The sequence below is a fragment of the Pituophis catenifer genome, unplaced genomic scaffold, assembly GCF_029215685.1.
Source record: "Pituophis catenifer annectens isolate HBS135680 unplaced genomic scaffold, rPitCat1.0.hap2 SCAF_5, whole genome shotgun sequence".
In the NCBI taxonomy this organism is placed as follows: domain Eukaryota; kingdom Metazoa; phylum Chordata; class Lepidosauria; order Squamata; family Colubridae; genus Pituophis; species Pituophis catenifer.
This window is the reverse complement of record NW_027256885.1, coordinates 24,769,280-24,788,799: the sequence shown is the minus strand read 5'-3', so window position 1 is coordinate 24,788,799 and position 19,520 is coordinate 24,769,280. Positions and strand designations below refer to the sequence as shown.

At 43.1% G+C, this 19,520-nt stretch overlaps 1 protein-coding gene across 3 annotated transcripts in view; it reads left to right on the top strand.

The window, feature by feature from the left end:
- Nucleotides 1-11,582, top strand: part of DNAJB6 (DnaJ heat shock protein family (Hsp40) member B6) — a 51,407-nt gene extending 39,825 nt beyond the window's left edge. For all 3 annotated transcript variants that reach the window (XM_070944356.1, XM_070944354.1, XM_070944355.1), the window contains 3 exons: nt 9,566-9,694; nt 10,385-10,526; nt 10,986-11,582. In XM_070944356.1, coding sequence (XP_070800457.1) covers nt 9,566-9,694; nt 10,385-10,526; nt 10,986-11,091 — 377 coding nt within the window. In that variant the 3' untranslated portion in view covers nt 11,092-11,582. The remainder of the gene's footprint in view (nt 1-9,565; nt 9,695-10,384; nt 10,527-10,985) is intronic.
- The last annotated feature ends 7,938 nt before the right edge of the window (nt 11,583-19,520 follow it).

Sequence of the window (19,520 nt, the reverse complement as noted above, 5' to 3'; positions counted from 1 at the left end):
TGCATAAACAAACTGGGCAATTTTTTCATCAATTAACTCTTTTTCTAATCTGCTAGTTTTTATCACAAACTTATCTATGGTGGTTCCAGGAGGGAAGGGTTTTTTCTTTCTTTTAGGTGATAGTGATATGTGGCTGTGGGTGTCTGATGATGATGATGCTAATGAAGCACTATCCTGGATGGATAATTCTGAAACTGTAGAACAGGAGGATGGTGATCTTGAAGGTGGATAGTTTCCAGAATCCATGAATTCCCCTAAACAAAAAAGTCAATGCTGTTATTTTATTGTTTATACAATTTCTGCTTATTGTACACAGCACTGCCCCAAAAGGAATATTTGCTTTTCTTCATAACTGTACCAAATGACAGTAACATGCAGTAATAATAAGAAATATAATTTTGCTCAAACATGACAGTTCAAGGCAGTCTTTAGAAATATGATTCAATAAAAATGTTTACCAACCTGAAGATCCTGCCTGTTCAAATGTGTTTCTTTGGTCATCTTCATCACAGCACTTCTCATGATGTTGCCTCATTCGGGCCACCAGGCCTTGCATTTCTCTGTTGCAGTGTTTGCAGTTTGCACGCATGCCTACCTTACCGATAGGTAAAGGAACTTCATTAAAATATTGCCAAACTGGGTCTCTTTTACGGCCTGCTGCCATTATAGGTTTTTTCCTCCAAGGAAAGAATGTGATAAACCTCAGGTCATACAGACAAAAAGATCCAAAGACTTGGCTGTCTGTGGGTGTGCAGTATTGTGCTCAGAAAGTTTCACTTTCATTTTGTACTGCTTGTCTGCTTGCCCCTTCCTCCTCACACTTAGTTTCACTTTCTTCTTGTGCAGATCTATTCCACTCCAAACAATCAGAAAAATATTGTTTCTATTCTATTCACTGAACTTCTTGAAACTTAGCACTGAAGGGGTTGATTCTGTATTCATAGGTTTGTAGAACAATAGGATTAAGGTCTTTTTCTCAACTCTGTTCATGTTATAACATTTTTGCTGTGAAGAAGAGGCATGTGATCTCTGCTGAGTCAAATTCAGTTTTGAGAACTGCAAAAGTAAACCAAGCATCTGTGATAATATCTTGTAGGCAGAGAAACTGCCCAATAATCTTACAAAAACCTCTGGAAGAGCATGACATTGTGAATGGATTAATGGAATTTATTTACCAAAAAAATTAAACATATACAGCCTTATTCTACATAATTAAAAAACTAATCTTTATTTCATGATGGAATAACCTTTGGATGGTAATATATTTTCCTCAAAAAGCATTTTATTTAAAAAAATCCGATTTTAAATCAAAAAAATCCGATTTAAATAAAAAAAATCCGATTTAAATAAAAAAAATCTGATTTTTTTTTTATTTTTTTAAAAAAATCATTGATTTTTACCCACCCTGCCTGCCAAGCTATGCAAATCTATAAGGTTCTCAGTTATTTTGGCCTTTTAGATGGACAGAACTAGGCTCACATCATTTGAATGTTTATATAGCTATAATATAATTGAAGTTAAAAAAAACCTTAGTAAATACCGTGTTTCTCCAAAAATAAGACTGGGTTATTTAATTTACTGTGTTTCTCCAAAAAGAAGGCCGGGTCTTATTTTCTTTTGACCCCTGAAAAAACAGCTAGGCCTTCTTTTTGAAGGGTTCTAATTATTGACTCACCTCGTGGCGGTAGCACTGACAGCCCCACCCAGCAGGAGCCCACTGCTGGCCCACTACTGCAGCCATTTGCCACCACTCGCACGCATCGCCCCGGCCTCCATTTCACCTTCAGATGCCTGCCGGAAGGCATCTGCAGCAGATAACAGAGCTCCGGATTGATCCGGAGCTATGTTATCGGCTGCAGATGCCTTCCGGCAGGCATCTGAAGGCAAAACGGAGGCCAGGGTGATGCGTGTGAGTGTTGGCAAGCAGCTGCAGAAGAAGCGGCTGCAGAAGAAGGTGGGGCAGGTGTCGGGGTGTGCGAGGCCTGGTAAGTAGGGCAGCTCCACCACCCCCATCCCCACCCTAGCTTATTTTTTACCTCTTTGCCTCGCCCCACCCCCTGCACCCTGGAGTGGGCGAGGTCTTAATTAGGGCTAATTTTGTGGGTGGGGCTTAATTTGATCACATGCGCTCAAAAATGTGATAGGGCTTCTTTTCAAGGTGGGCCATCTTTTTGGAGAAACCCAGTCTTATTTTTGGGGAAACATATATATACCGTGTTTCCCCGAAAATAGAACATGTCCCAAAAATAAGGCCAAGCCTGATTTTTGGGGTGGGCCTAAATATACGCCCTCCCCTGAAAATAAGCCCCCCCTCTCTCTCACACACACACACAGGTCCCTCACCCCACTAACCCTCTCAAGGCAGCCACATCCCTGCGAACTCCTGCGCCCCAACCCCTTTCGCCGCCTGCAGCACCGACCATAGACCTCGAGCGCCTGCTCCTGCTCTTGTGCCATGGTGGAAGCCCGCCCACTCTCACCCCTGTGCCCAGGCGCCACGTCCGCATAACCCGCACTACTGAGCGCCCGCCACAGCAGCCCCAGCGCAAGCATCGCCGCCCTGGGGCTTCCTTGGCAGGGCGGCCACTGGCAGCAGGCCTGGTGCGTCCCGCAGCTGGTCATAGGTCTCGGTGGGGATGGCTGAGGTGCTGCTGCCACCATCACCTGCAGAGGCCCAGCGGTCCCCTGCAGAGGCCTGGCGGCCCCCTGCAGCCAAGCTCAGCCACAGGCGAGGAGTGTTGCCCGTGGCTAGGCCAGCCGAGCTGTGTCTGTTGGGACTACCCTGGGCACAGCTGCCTGGTGTCTCGCTGCTGGGCACCTGGAAAGAGTAAACTCGACCTGCGGGAAGAAGGGAGGGCAGGCAAGGGTCCCGCGAGGCTCCCTTCCCCAGGAAGAGTCTGGCCTGATCGCCGTCCAGTCCGGTGACTCCCGAGGCAGAGGGGCTTCCCAGGCTCGCCGGCGGGCGCTCTGGTTGGTCAGCGCTCGGGGGGGACAGGACCGCGGGATGATCTTAGTGGAGAGGAGCAGGGGGGAAGGGGAGGCCGCTGGTGACCATCACCATAGAGTGGGAAGCACACTCCCAGAGCGGCTGCTGCCCTGGCTGGGGTTTGGAAGCCGCAGAGACAGAGTTTGGGGGAGAGAAAGAAAGACTTCTGCTGCTTCTGCTTTTGGCTGCATGCAAGGGAAGCAGCAGAAGCTGCAGAAGTCTTTCTTTCTCTCCCCCAAACTCTGCCTCTGCAGCTTCCAAACCCCAGCCAGGGCAGCGGCCGCTCTGGGAGTGTGCTTCCCACTCTATGGTGACAGCTGGAGCTGGACCCTGAAGGGAGAGCTGGCCCAGGCCGTGGCTTCTGTGTGGGTGCTGGTGGTTGGTGCCAGCGGAATTGGCTACAAGCTCCTCAAGGACCTGGTGCTCACTGGCTTTGCCCACATCAACATGGTGAGGCCTGGGAGGTGTGCGAGCTGGGGGTGGGGACAGGCACTCGTGCGGCTTGGTACCTTCGGGCCGCTCGTGTACTACACACACACACTGCGGGAGGGGAGGGGCTTGATGGCATGCCGCCCACTCAGTCCCACTGTCTCTCGGCTTGCCTGCGGCCACACCGTAATAAGTACCCATTCAGGGTGTCAGGATCACCTCCCTCCCCCCCACCCCGTGCCTCTGCCTGCTGCCGGTGCTGCTGTGGAAGCGTCCCACAAGCCAGGCAGCCACACAGCACGTCCGGATCACCTGTCTCTCCCCACCACCTCTGCCTCCACGCTCAGACTTATCTGCATTGCACCAAGTGGTCAGTGGGCTGTGGCTGCTGCCGGACACCGTCAGCCCCTGTGTGCTCACCACCTCTTGTGTTGGCCACGCCCATCCCCCAGGCTAATTTTTGTGGTAGGGCTTATATTAGGCCCACCCCCCAAAAAAATCAGGCTAGGGCTTATTTTTTGGTTGGGTCTTATTTTTGGGGAAACACGGTAGTTCAATTCATTCTCTAATCTTTATAAACATATATACATGTAAAGCAGATTCTTTGGCAAAAAAACGATGGGTAGCATATGGAATTCTTACTTTTAACGGGATCCACCAAGTTCAATAACTATTTCCCCCTATTGTTAGTTTTTAAATGACATAATTCATCTAAGGACCATTCATAACCATTTTTTAAAAATGTAATTTAGATGTATTTAATGTCTTGAACCCCTTCATGGATTACTGCCTTGTCGTGGCAAAGGGGCTTGCGTAGCTCAATGAAGCTATGAGCTATGCTGTGCAGGGACACCCAAGATGGACAGGTCATAGCAGAGAGTTCTGACAAAACATGATCCACTGGAGAAGGGAATGGCAACCCACTCCAGTATCTTTGCCATGAAAATCCCATGGACAGTACCAAAAGGAAAAAATACATGACGCCGGAAGATGACCCCTCAGGTCAGAAGGTGTCCAATATGCTACTAGGGAAGAGTAGAGGGCTAGTACTAGTAGTGCCATAAAGAGTGAAGCGACTGGGCCAAAGCCGAAAGGACGCTCAGCCGTGGATGCATCTGGTGGTGAAAGGAAAGTCCAATGCTGTAAAGATTTTTTCTCCATAGGAATGTAAGATCCATGAATCAAGGCAAGCGGGATGTGGTCAAACAAGAGATGACAAGACTGAACATCATCAGCTTAGGAATCAGCGAACTAAAATGGACAGGAATGGGTGAATTTAATTCAGATGACCAGGTATACTACTGTGGGCAAGAATCCCTCAGAAGAAATGGAGTAGCCTTCATAATCAATAAAAGAGTAGGAAAAGACAGTACTGGGGTACAATTTCAAAAACAACAGAATGAACTCGGTTTGAATCCAAGGCAAATCATTCAACTTCAAACATTCTTTTCCAACAATCCAAGAGGCGACACTACACTTGGACATCGCCAGATGGTCAATATCAATATCAAATTGATTATGGGGACTCGGGAAGCATCTGGGTCTGGCTCACCCAGCTTCTCTTCCTCTTGCAGACAGCTTTCCCAGTCTAGCTTGACGCAGGCTTCCTCCCCAGGCCCCCGTCTGTTTTCCCCCCGACAGTCAGACAAAGCTAGGCAAAAAGCCAGCTCTCACTGGCACCCAGCTTCACTGACAGCGGGCTTGGAAAGGGCAATGTGAGCTGTGCTGCCGCCTGCATCAAGTTAGACTGGGGAGGGAGAACGTGAGCAAGCATCGAGGAGACCGCGGAGGAGGGAAGCCAGGCAAAGGGGCGAGTGAGGGGCATCCGCAGCATGCCGGGCCTGGCAGACTTTCTAAGCCTGCCTAAAGCAGGGAGAGAGAGAGAGAGATCTGATCTAACTTGAGTGTGTGTGTGTGTGTGTGTGTGTGTGTGTGTGAGAGAGAGAGAGAGAGAGAGAGAGAGCGAGAGAGAGATCCAATCCAATCTTGGAGAGTTTTATCAGGGCTGGCGGTGGTGTGCTCTCTCTTCCTCTCTCTTTCACACACACAAACAGGTTGGATCTTTCTTTCCTCCTCCCCCCCACCCCACCCACTAGAGACCCCTGGATTACCTCCCCAACCCTGCCTGTCTCATACAGACACCACCCACATGAGTGACATAGAGTTGGCCACGGCCAATCAGTCACATGACCACCACCCCAGTCACGCCCACCAGGTCATTAGGAAGAACCGGTTGTTATATTATTTGAATCCCACCACTGGTAGTAAAACCTTATTATTCAGGTTAAATTGCCAGGTTGGCACTTTGCAATAAATAAGTGGGTTTTGGGTTGCAGTTTGGGCACTCGGTCCCTAAAAGGTTCGCCATCACTGTACTAGGCCATTCAGGTATCACCTAAATCATATCCCTTATGAATACACAAGTGGAAGTGGTGAATAGATTTAAGGGATTAGATTTGGTAGACAGAGTGCCTGAAGAACTATGGATGGAAGTTCATAACATTGTACAGGAGGCAGCAACTAAAACCATCCCCCAAAAAAAGAAATGCAAGAAAGTGAATTGCCTGTCTCATGAGGTCTTACAAATAGCTGAGGAAAGAAGGAAAGCGAAAGGCAAAGGAGAAAGGGAGAATAGGGCGTGTCAAATTTTTCAGCTTTCAATTTCCAAACATTAGGGGTACTCAAAAAGTGTGACATGCCTTGGGGATTGCAAAGATATTTTGGTTACTTTAATATAATTTAGATGTGCTTGGTAACTACACAAATATCATAACTTTTCAGACCAGCAATTCCCCAGCAAACAATTCAGACCAGCAATTCCCCAGTACCATCAAAGAAGAACATTATTCTGTGTGCAGTGAGCCAGGTGGAAGATATCTTTATCATTTCACTCCAGAGAAAGGCTCAAAAACAGGAAAACCTGCTCAAGTGATTGCAGATAATCTGGTGTATTTCATGAAGAAGAAAGGCATGGACAAAAGCTTGAAGGCCATTGGAGGAGATTCTACAAATGTTAATACTGGCTGTGAAGGTGGTGCCATGCCCTGGGTAGAGGTCAAGCCAGAGCATCCACTCTGCTGCAGCTGATTGGCTGGTCTGAAGGTGTATATGAGCTATGTTTGATGTGCAAACTGACTACAGCGGAAATAAAGAAGTTCATTGATGAACCAAGGCAAGTACCACAGTGGCCCTGTCATGCCCAATCAATAGACGTGTGAAACAGGTCACAGAGGTAGCAAGCAGAGTATATACACATGAGAAACATGAGGGTCATATCAGAGGCCAAGAAGCAAGTTAGCGGCTGATGTTGAAGCACAAATCAAAACAAGGCTTGATGAAACTCGCTTAAACATTTTTGTAACTCAGATAATTGCTTTCTGATGTTAGTTTATGATTGCATGGTTTATTTTTTGCTTAGCTAGATAAGATTCTTGCAGCAAAAAACTTTAATTTTTGTAGCACAAGGTGTAATTTTGAGAAGATAGAGTTAACAGTATTTGTGGGATATATGATTAGACGTGCATTTACCATACCAAGCTAAATGTTGTGCAATTGCAAAAATAACAGATTTGAATTCTTGGTGTAAAAACACATATTTTTAGAACCCCTCACTGAAAAAAATGGCAAAAATTAATTTTCACCCCATTAAATGATACACCCTACTAAAGAGCCTTTTGATGAGGGCGAAAGAGGAAAGTGCAAATGTTGGCTCAAAATTCAACATTAAAAAAACTAAGATTTTGGCATCTGGTCCCATCACTTCCTGGCAAATAGAAGAGGAAGAAATGGAAGCAGTGACAGATTTTATTTTCTTGTGCTCCAAGTTCACTGCAGATAGTGATTGCAACCATAAAATTAAAAGATGCATGCTCCTTGGGAGGAAAGCTATGGCAAACCTAGGCAGCATATTAAAAAGCAGAGACATCACCTTGCTGACAAAGGTCCGTATAGTCAAAGGTATGGTTTTCCCAGTAGTAACGTATGGCTGTGAGAGTTGGACCATAAGGAAGTCTGAGCACTGAAGAATTGATGCTTTTGAATTGTGGTGTTGGAGAAGACTCTTGAGAGTCCCTTGGACTGCAAGGAGATCAAATCAGCCAATCCTAAAGGAAATCAACTCTGAATGTTCTTTGGAAGGACAGATACTGAAGCTGAAGCTCAAATACTTTGGCCACCAAATGGGAAGAGGACCCATTGGAAAAGACCCTGATGTTGGGAAAGATTGAAGGTGAAAGGAGAAGGGGATGGCAGAGGATGATAGTCTTCGATGCAGTGAACGTGGATTTGTGCAAACTCTGGGAGACAGTGGAAGATGGGGGACTGGTGTGTTATGGTCCATGGGGTCGCAAAGAGTCAGACACAACCTAGCGATTGAACCAACAACGTAAGTATAATGCCCTACAAATATGTCTCAGATGGTCTGATCTTCATATAAATTCTAAAATAAAAATAAACAGCTAAAATTAAGGACATATTGAACTCTACTTACAATTCTACTGTAGGGTTTCAGTCTTACGTAACAGCAGAAGCATGTCTTGCTGTTCCTCCTCCTTTTTTAAAAATTCCAGATGTTTTACAAAGTAGCAGGGCTGGCAATATGGAAGCTTGGAAGTGGTTAGTTTGGGGGTGCCTGGAGTCCTTTTGTTGAGGTGATATTGAACAAATTGTTTTTTTTTTCAGTTTTTCAAATAAACATACACATCTAATGGGGCTTCGCACGCCAGGGCAAGCACCCTCCGCTTGCGAATGTGGAGGTTCGTGTGCACACTTGCCTGCTGCTCTTGTGAGTGGAGGTTCACGTGCACGTGCCCATTTCTCCCGTGGCCTGGTTTCAAAAAGGCCACGGCCCTGGGGTTGGGGACCCCTGACCTAGATTATGGTAGTTTGGGTTCTGTTGGATCTTAGACTAGACTGATTATAAAGTGCTGTGACACAGTCATTCTTCAATTAAATGTTGAAGATCACATTATTTAAAGTGCCTTCTTTTATTGTAATTTTTTTGCATATATTCATTTATACATATTTTTTCAGGTATCTGGATCAAATGTCATAAAATGGTAAACTTTGATTTTAAAACTAACAAAGATGAAATGTTTTGATTAATAACTTGCACTCTGCTTTCAGGTAACATCAATTTTTTACGCATTATATACCATAAGACCTGTTACAAAAGCAAAATCCCTTTTCTGTAAACAAACACATAGACCACATAAGCAATAAGGGTATTCTTTTTATTGTTCCATTTAGCGTTTCTAATACCTTCGTGCAGGTTTTTTTAAATATATGTCTGGTTAAAATGTCACTAATCAGGGTAATATAACAGATTTAGATTCTTAATTACTCTCACTTTTGTTCAGGGTTTTTTGTTTTGTTTTTTGCTTTTAATTTATATGCCGCCCTTCTTCAGAGACTCAGGGCGGCTTACAATGCGTTAAGCAATAGCCTTCATACTTTTGTATATTTATACAAAGTCAGCTTATTGCCCCCACAATCTGGGTCTTCATTTTACCTACCTTTGAAAGGATGGAAGGCTGAGTCAACCTTGAGCCTGGTGAGATTTGAACTTGCAGTAATTGTAAGCAGCAGATGTTAATAACAGTGCTTTAGTCCACTGTACTACAGGCTGTTACCCAAGTTCCTACATCTACAACTAGGTTGTATGTAGGAACTAGGTTCCCAAGTTCCTACATCTACAAAAGGATATAGTTAAGGTGGCAGTGAAACACAAGTTACTTAACTTTTCCACAGGTGGTTTTTTTATTATATTAGAAAATTACACTTAAAGGCTGAAGTTCAGTGCATATTTCCTTGGGAGTAGGACTTCTTGAAGAGAGCCAGGGTAGTGCAGTGGTTAAAGGCTCCAGGCTAGAAACCAGGAGATCATGAGTTGTAGTCCTATCTTAAGGATGAAGACAGTTGGGTGACTCAGGTAAAGGACCTATTGAAAACTATCAATAATATTTTTGTGTACAAAGATATAATGTAGCACTAACAAATCTTTATGTGACAATAATACTCTCAAATCGAAAATTGAAATAAATTATGCTGGAGATGCATCTTAATATTTAAATGTCCATTTTTAAACCTTTATGTTTAATTAATACAGAAATTCACATGTTAATCCTAATCCCTTTTTAACTTTATTTGTAGACGATCCTTTTGATGACTTTTTTGGTAATAGAAGAGGGTCACGTGGAAACAGAAGCAGAGGTGGTTCATTTTTCTCTGCCTTCAGTGCATTTCCTGCCTTTGGGAGTGGTTTTTCTTCCTTTGATACTGGTAGGATGAACTTAATTACAATGTAGACATTAAAATGGACAATTATCAAAGGAATAAAATTTCACATGTTTATGCACAAAGTTTAAACTGTGCAGACCTGCAAAATGTGAGTCTGCCTTGGACACCATGTATGCAAGCTAGAATTATAGGAATAGACAACTAAAAGAGAGCAACAGTTGCTTAGGGTGGGCCCAATGATTTGAGTTTTTTACATTTATTTCAAGTTTGAAGAGCCTTTGGTGCTCCAGAGTATTACTGATTTGCACCATTTGGCAGCTCTGTCAAGCATGGGAATTAGCAATATTTGGATTTCCATTGGTTCCCCACTTTTCTAGCCCTTCAAAGGGTGTACAACATAAACTAAACTAGTTACATAATTTTCAATTTTACAAAATAGAGTTCTGATTACTGTTTGTAGCTCCATATTTGAGCAGTGAGGATAGATGTAGTTGTGTTTGGTGTAAACCACTATTATTTGGTAATTTGACTGTATTCTGAACATTTAGTATTATTTAATATTTCTCAATATTGGTGAATAAATATTATCTGAAATAAATGGCCTGATAGTTCCAAACATTAGTCTCTCCATTAATCTAAAAACAAAAATATAGGTGGGAAGCTACTGTTGAGTTCTTGAATTAATGTGGTTCCTTTACCTTGGCCAAATACATTGTCACTTTTTCTTAATAGGTTTTACTTCATTTGGTTCTCTTGGCCATGGAGGCCTTACTTCTTTCTCCTCCACGTCATTTGGTGGTAGTGGAATGGGTAATTTCAAATCTGTATCAACTTCAACTAAAATAGTTAGTGGCAGAAAAGTCACTACAAAGAGGTACAGTGATTTAAATTTAAATTTATTAGCATGTTGTGAATACTATTTCTTTCCATTCAAAAGAAAACAAAACTACAGAATAGTAACTATTTCTTTCAGTAGTGTTTGACTTGTTTTTATGTTGTTATGTATCATTTTTTGTCCTGGGGATAAGTCTAAATTTGGCATCCCTGTGGCTGAAGTGCCCAAGATACGCTTCATAAAGAAAAAGTATGTGGTGTGTCTGAAATGACTCAGAATCATAGTTAAAAAGGTAGTTCATAATTTTGCAAGGATTTTGACAACTAGAGAATTAATTGCTTCAAACCTGTGGATAAAATGAAGCTTTCCATTTTAGTTTGCTGCAGTGAGGTCTTTTAGTGAATCACTTTATGGACAAGAAATTCATGTGTTATCTTACTACTGTTTAAAAAATCAAAAACCAACACCCATGCGCTTCCATTAATTTTTATCCTGCAGAATTGTTGAGAATGGACAAGAAAGAGTAGAAGTTGAAGAAGATGGCCTGTTAAAGTCTTTAACAATAAATGGTAAGGAGCAGCTGCTATCTTTGGATAACAAGTAATTCATCACACGCATTTAACAGAAATTTTAAGCTATAACAAGCACCCTTTGCGGATTAACAGGAACATATTTGAAGATTTCAGACGAACTCTTTCATTATACTATCTGTAATCTGAAGTATTTATAAATGGCTCATCAGAGCTCATATGTCAGACTTTTTGCATTTAATTGCTGGGACCAGATGAATAGGACCACTTTTTGTCCTTAAAACTGTTATAAATTTCTGTATGCACTTTGCTTTATATTAAACATGATTCTCGGTAAACACCCTACTTTAGTGTTAGGGATGAATTGTACACTAATGTTAGCATGAATCTTGTTTTTTGCTTTTTTTTTAAGGTTTTGACATGAGCCAATTAATACTTTACTGTGAAGTTAACATTTCTGAGGCAAATTTGTGTTCAGCATTTAATAGTGAATAATGTTAATATGTTAATGATGGTGCATTTCTGGTTTAAGCAAATTAAGGTTGTTTTCCAGTTTTGCATGATTGCTGGCAATTTAGTAGATTTTGACATAAATGTGTAATGTTTAAGCCTAAACTAACAAGTTAAAACTACTGATCTTAGGTATGCTGTCATTTTTGCTAAAAGGTTAAAAATGAATAAATGCTGATTGTTTATGGTGCGTTCTTTCTTGTGTGATACTTTTATGTGTGCCTACAGTGCATTCAGAAAGTATTCAAACCCCCTTCACTTTTGTCAATTTTGTTATGCTACAGACTGATTCTGCAGTTGTTGAAATTCATTTTCTTCTCATCTACACTCAGTACCCCATAATAACAAAGCGAAAAGAGAAGTTTAAAATGACTGTAAATTTATTAAAAAGAAAAAAATGAAATATCACATTGAAATAAGTATTCAGACCCTTCACTCAGTACTTTGTTGAAGCACCTTTGACAGCAATTACAGCCTCGAGTCTTTTTAGGTATGACACGACAAAGCTTTCCACACCTGGATTGGGGAATTTTCTGCCATTTTTCCTTACAATTCCTCTCAAGCTCAGTCAGGTTGGATGGCGACGGTCGGTGGACACTCATTTTCAGGTTCCTCCCGAGATGTTCAATAGGGTTCAAGTCAGGGCTCTGGCTGGGCCACTCTAGGACATTCACAGAGGTGTCCCTAAGCCACTCCTGTGTTGTCTTTGCTGTGTGCTTAGGATCGCTGTCATGTTGGAAAGTGAACCCTCGGCCCAATCTGAGGTCCTGAGTGATGTGGAACAGGTTTTCATTGAGGATATTCCTGTACTTCGCTCCATTCAGCTTTCCCGCAACCCTGACCAGTCTCCCAGTCCCTGCTGCTGAAAAACACCCCCACAGCATGATGCTGCCACCACCATGGGATGATATTGGTTAGATCAGTGGTTTCAAACTCACGGCCCGCAGGCCAGATGCGTCATGCGCTGGTCACGCCCACCCGTTTTAGTGAAGGGGGAAAAAGTCATGATGCATCATGTGACGACAACGTGACGGTGCGAGTTTGACACCACTGGGTTAGGTGATGAGCGGTGCCTGGTTTCCTCCAGACATAACATTTAGAATTGAGGCCAAACAGTTCAATCTTCGTTTCATCAGACCAGAGAATCTTGTTCCTCACAGTCTGAGAGTCCTTCAGGTGCTTTTTTGCAAACTCCAAGTGGGCTTTCATGTGTTTTGCACTGAGAAGAGGCTTCTGTCTTGCCACTCTGCCATAAAGCCCATTGATTTATGGGCACTATCCAACAAAATGAAATTCAATGGTGAAAAAAGTAAGGTTCTACATTTAGGCAAGAAAAACAAAATACACAGGTACAGTATAGGTAGGACATAGGTATATACATAGGTAGTATATGTGGTACCTTGCTCAATACTGGTGACTCTGAGAGGGATCTTGGAGTCCTAGTGGACAATCACTTAAATATGAGCCAGCAGTGTGCCGCAGCTGCCAAAAAACCCAACACAGTTCTAGGCTGCATAAACAGAGGGATAGAATCAAGATCAGGTGAAGTGTTAATACCACTTTATAATGCCTTGGTAAGGCCACACTTGGAATACTGCATTCAGTTTTGGTTGCTGCAATGTAAAAAAGATGTTGAGACTCTAGAAAAAGTGCAAAGAAGAGCAACAAAGATGATTAGGGGACTCGAGGATAAAACATATAAAGAACGGTTGCTGGAACTGGATATGTCTAGTCTTATGAAAAGAAAGACTAGGGGAGACATGATAGCAGTGTTCCGATATCTCAGAGGTTGCCACAAAGAAGAGGGAGTCAAACTATTCTCCAAAGCACCTGAGAGTAGAACGAGAAGCAATGGGTGGAAACTAATCAAGGAGAGAAGCAACTTAGAACTAAGCAGGGGTGGGTTCTACTTACCTTTACCACCGGTTCGCAACGGGATCGCACACGTGCGCTGGCTTCACTCGCGTGCGCGCCTTGCTTCTGCACATGCACAGATCACTGATGACGACATCTGGGGTGGTGGGCGGCGCCTCCCACCAGTTTTACTACCGGTTCTTGTGAACCGGTCTGAACCAGGGGCAACCCACCACTGGAACTAAGGAGAAATTTCCTGATAGAACAATTAATCAGTGGAACAACTTGCCTCCAGAAGTTGTAAATGCTCCAACACTGGAAGTTTTTAAGAAGAGATTAGATAACCATTTGTCTGAAGTGGTGTAGGGTTTCCTGCCTAAGCAGGGGGTTGGACTAGAAGACCTGTAAGGTCCCTTCCAACTCTGTTATTCTATTCTATTCTATTCTATTCTATTCTATTCTATTCTATTCTATTCTATTCTATTCTATTCTATTCTATTCTATTCTATTCTATTCTATTCTATTCTATTCTATTCTATTCTATTCTATTCTATTCTACAATGATTGCAGTGTCTCCAGGTCATGTGATCATCATTGATGTGACCTTCCCAGCTGGCTTCCAACAAACAAAGTCAATGGGGGAAGATGGATTCGTTTAAAGATTTCATGATTCACTTAACATCTGCAGTGATTTGCTTAACAACTTTGGAAAAAAGGTCATAAAATTGGGTGCAACTAACTTAATGACCACCTTGCTTAGCAACAGAAATTCTGGTCCCTATTGTCATAAGTTGAGGACTACCTGACTCTATTTAAATACAGTTTTAACACAGTGGTCTTAAAAACAATTTTTAAGAGTACTATTAAATTTTGGATGAATATTCATTTGCTTTTCATGTCTATGGAGATTCTCAGTCATCCAGGTCATAGTGTCCCAAAGGTGCTTTTTCAAGAGGCAACTGGACTTACAGAAAGTCCAGTTGCCTCTTGAAAAAGCACCTTTGGGATGTTTGCTTTTCATTTTATCTGAAGCAATGGATGACAGCAAAAGGACTTTAGTTTTCCCAAATTTACATTTTGTTAAGCCACCTAGGCAACTTTATAGGGCTTGCCCATTTCCTAAGGAATTTCATGAGAGAGTGACATTCTTTTAGAAAACAGTTTTCCCTTTAAGAAATGCCACATTTGTTTACAAAATAGGAAGCTTTTAGCAGGCATATCACTATAACGAAGTCTCCGAAAACTAAAAAATACTAACAGTAGTATTTACAGGTATCATGTTGCCTATCCTCTAAATTCATTCTTTTGGAGGTAAGCATGCAACAGATTTCTACAGTATAGGTTTTGGGTGTTAGGAAGCTGATTTGAAATTGAGTTCTAAGCTGGCTATTACTGAACACTTGTTAAGAGTATTACTGAGATTTTCAATAGAAGTTTCAGAAAAGCTGCAGAGATCAACTTTATCAAGATGTAAATATCTGTGCACTTAACTGTGTATCTATACCACATGCATGTCATCAGATTATGCACACACTCTTTATCAGCCAAGCCACAAAAGTTGTGTTTAAAAAGCAGTGTGCTTTCAGAGGGCTTTCTGAAGAGCCCTTAAAGCTCAAATATACATTTGTTGACGGGAGAAAACTTTTATTTTAAAATTATCAGAAGATAAACTTCTTTGAAAGCATTCTCCTATAATAGAATTTATATAGACTGGTGAGTTGGAAGAAACAAATCAAAATAAAAGTGCAACCTAATACATTTTTCTGTTTAATTTTTAATTAAGTCTATGAAAATTGTTATTTTTGTGAAAAATGTTCCTGTTAGTATCTTGACACTCACAGAGAACAGCTATTATTATTATTATTATTATTATTATTATTATTATTATTATTATTATTATTATTATTATTATTATTATTATTAATCAAATTTCTATACCGCCCTACTCCCGAAGGACTCAGGGCGGTGAACAGCCAAGATAAAATACAGATAATCCAAATATTAAAAAAGTCCCTTAAAATTATTAAATATTTCGGCCGAAACACAGATTAAAACACCCAATTTATAAAATCACAAATTAAAAAATTTAAAAAATTTAAAAGATGGGGAGTTAGGCCAGGCCAGCTTGCTGAAATAGAAAAGTTTTGAGAGCACGGCGAAATGTGCGCAGGTCCAGGATCTTCCGTATCTCTGGGGGGAGCTCGTTCCAGATGGTAGGTGCCCCCACAGAGAAGGCTCTCCCCCTGGGGGCCGCCAGTCGACACTGTTTGGCCGACGGCACCCTGAGGAGCCCCTCTCTATGGGAGCGTACTGGTCGGTGAGAGGCTATTGGTAGCAGAAGGCGGTCTCGTAGATACCCCGGTCCGATGCCATGGAGCGCTCTAAAGGTGGTAACCAAAACCTTGAAGCGCACCCGGAAGACCACCGGGAGCCAGTGCAGCTCGCGCAGGAGGGGAGTCACATGGGAGCGCCACGTCGCTCCCATAACCACCCGCACGGCCGCATTCTGGACCAGCTGGAGCCTCCGGGTGCTCCTCAAGGGGAGCCCCATGTAGAGAGCATTGCAGTAGTCCAAGCGGGAAGTAACGAGAGCATGAGTGACCGTATTTAACGAGTCCCGATCCAGAAAGGGACGCAACTGGCGAATCAGGCGGACCTGATAAAAAGTCCCCCTGGCCACGGCCGTCATGTGCTCTTCTAAAGACAGCCGTGAGTCCAGGAGGACACCCAAGTTGCGAACCTTCTCTGTGGGGGCCAGTGACTCGCCCCCAATAGTCAGCGATGGCACCAACTGACTATATCGGGATGTTGGAAACCACAGCCACTCCATCTTGGATGGGTTGAGCCTGAGTCTGTTTCTCCCCATCCAGATCCGCACGGCCTCCAGGCACCGGGACATCACTTCAAGGGCATCATTGGGGTGGTCCGGGGTGGAGATGTACAGCTGAGTATCATCAGCGTACTGGTGGTACTTCACCCCGAAACCACGGATGATCTCACCCAGCGGCTTCACATAAATGTTGAACAGAAGGGGCGAGAGGACCGACCCTTGTGGCACCCCACATACAAGGGGCCTCGGGGTCGACCTCTGCCCCCCTGTCAACACAGACTGCGACCGGTCAGAGAGAAAGGAGGAGAACCACCGTAGAACGGTGCCCCCCACCCCTAACTCCTCTAGCCGGTGCAGCATGATACCATGGTCGATGGTATCAAAAGCCGCTGAGAGGTCTAATAGGACCAGGACAGAGGAACAGCCCCTGTCCTGAGCCCTCCAGAGATCATCAACCAACGCGACCAATGCCGTTTCCGTGCTGTACCCAGGCCTGAAGCCCGACTGGAACGGATCCAGATACGACGATTCATCCAGGTACTGGGGGAGCTGTCGCGCTACCACACTCTCAACAACCTTCGCAACGAAGCGAAGGTTGGAGACTGGACGATAATTTGCCAACACTGCCGGGTCCAGGGAAGGTTTCTTGAGGAGAGGCCTCACCACCGCCTCTTTCAAGGTGGTAGGGAAGGCACCCTCACTCAAGGAAGCATTTATAATCCCCTGGAGCCAGCCTCGTGTAACCTCCCGAGAGGCCAGCACCAACCAGGAGGGACACGGGTCCAGTAAACATGTGGCTGCGCTCAGTCTGCCCAGTATCCTGTCCACGTCTTCGGGCGTCACAGAATCAAACTCTTCCCAGATAATACTCACAAGACCTGCCTCTGTCCTCCCCGCTGAATCTACCCAGTCAGAGTCCAGATGTTCCCGAATCTGAGCGATTTTGTCATACAGATACTGTACAAAATCCTCGGCTCTACCCTCCAAGGGGTCCTCCCGCGCTTCCTGGTGGAGCAGGGAGCGGGTCACCCTAAACAGGGCGGCCGGGCGATTATCTGATGATGCAATAAGAGTGGCAAAATAGTTATACTTCGCCACTGCTGTTAGGCAAAACTTAACAAGAAGAGTAACTTACCAGTTTTCATGCTACTTTATTGCAGCATGGTGTACTGTACAATATTTCACAACAGCACAAGCTTAATTTGGGTGCTGCCAAATTATGCATCCTTAATAGAGTTTGATATCTTTGTTATGCAGTTCTTTCATATAATTTGAAATTCATTCATCAGATGCAAAGCATTCACCACTTTTAAGTGAAAGCACAATTTTAAGGGGAGTTTTGACAAAATGTCCAATCAATTACTGTCATTAACAAATACACTCCATACACTTTGTTTGCCTTCCAAGAATGGATACTGTCAGGATGCTGAGTTCTTTGCCAGATAATTTCTGTACTTGCCCTGCATGATCATAGCATTTATAAAACCCTGGCCTCCTGGTTCATTTATTTGTCTTTTTCAAATACACTGCATATAAGTAGTTCTCACTTAGTGACCATGATTGGAACTGGCAACTCTGCCACTAAGTGCCATGGTCACTAAGTAGACATTCATGTGACTGCAATGGGCTAATGACCTCACTTCACCTGTGTTTAGCAAATCACCCTGGTCATTAGGCAAAACATCATGTGACTCTGATTTACAATTTTACTTCTGCCTGATCTATTAACTCTGCTTGTTGTAAATCAGTTGCGAACCACATAAATGGTGATCATGTGACTGGGATGCTGCAACAGTTGTAAATGAATGCTGATTGCAAAGCATCTGAATAGTGATCACATGACACTGCAATGGTTTTAAATACAAGGATTGGTCATTATTCACTGCTTGAGCTGGTGAAGGAAGCATAAAGCTGTTTGCCTTTGATGGATTTTGATCTGATTTGTGTGATAAAAGGATCTGAAGAGAAACCAGTGTTTGCCAGTAATAGAGACCCAGTTCCATCAACCCATTGTCTTTGGAGGTGGGAATATTGTCCCACCCCCAGTCATGAAAATTTTGCTACAGCTGTCCTGGTTATTTCTTTCATCTGTAGTTCCTCCCTTCTGTTCCTACTTCCTTTCTCATATCTCTGATACTAGAAGTATTTGCAGATTCTTGCAGTTCTACCTAGTTTCTTTCTTATTACATCATTGATTGAGTTCTTGAATAAAACAAAATTACTGTCTACCAAGCCTCATTATAGGAAGCAGAGGGGTCCTTGGTACTCTCCGAGTTTGGTTGTTTCCTTACCAGGGGTGGGTTCTAACCGGCTTTACTACCGGTTCTCTTTGTGCGCGCGCTTCATGCGCGATCGCCTCTTCGGTATATAATTTAAACCAAGAGTCATTTCAGGTTCCCAGATAAATGAAGCTCTTTCATCCCCCTGCTGTGGCTTCCTGCCAGCTGAACCCACCACTGGCTGGCCCCGCCCCTCGCCCTCCTCCTGCGTTATTTTATTTACCAGCTGAGCTCATTATTTCTGGACTGTCAGACTCTCCGTAGCTTTGCCAACTTCTTATCAGTAAGCTACGTGTTTCCGCATCCACCCACATTCCTTCACTTGCTTCACACACTCTTTCCTTTGTTCTCTTGCCAGCAAGGTCCGGCTGATATAGCCGGCCCGAATTACTTTCAAAAATGTAACAATTAACTTTTCTTAGTTAGTGAGGTGTTTTATTTTCTTTATAACAAATAAATGAGTTTTATTAGAAACCTTTCTCGCGTTTCTTTTCAGATTATTTGCAACTTGGAATAAGCCTCGATTCATCTCCTCCTCTAAACCAGGGTAATTAGTCCCAGAGCCAAACATGGGATTAATAAACGCCCTGACATACTGGTAACGAGGATGGTTTGATTTATGGCTTTTTTCCTTGTTTTGTTACTTCTGATAAGAGCGCATAGGCAATTAGTTTTTAGCTACTGAGGTACGCTAATTATATTGCTAAGATGCCGAAACAGAAGAAAAAAGGCAAAGTGAAACCAAGACCACTCTTCGTAAATGATTTGATTGATCTTTCCAACGAAGAGGTGGCAGACAGGAGATTTTCATATTTCCAGCCCCTTACTACAGCCACACGCCTGGAACAAGAAAAAGCCGTGGGAACAGAAATGGACGGAGATAAGACAGAAGCTGTTTTTGAAGATGATGATTTACGACTGAGGTCAGTAACATTTTCTTCTGATCTTCCAAGCTCTGAAAAAGTCTTCCCAGAACCTTCTGAATTTGTAATGCTCGATGCAAGGCTGAAGCACACTGCTGAGCAAAATT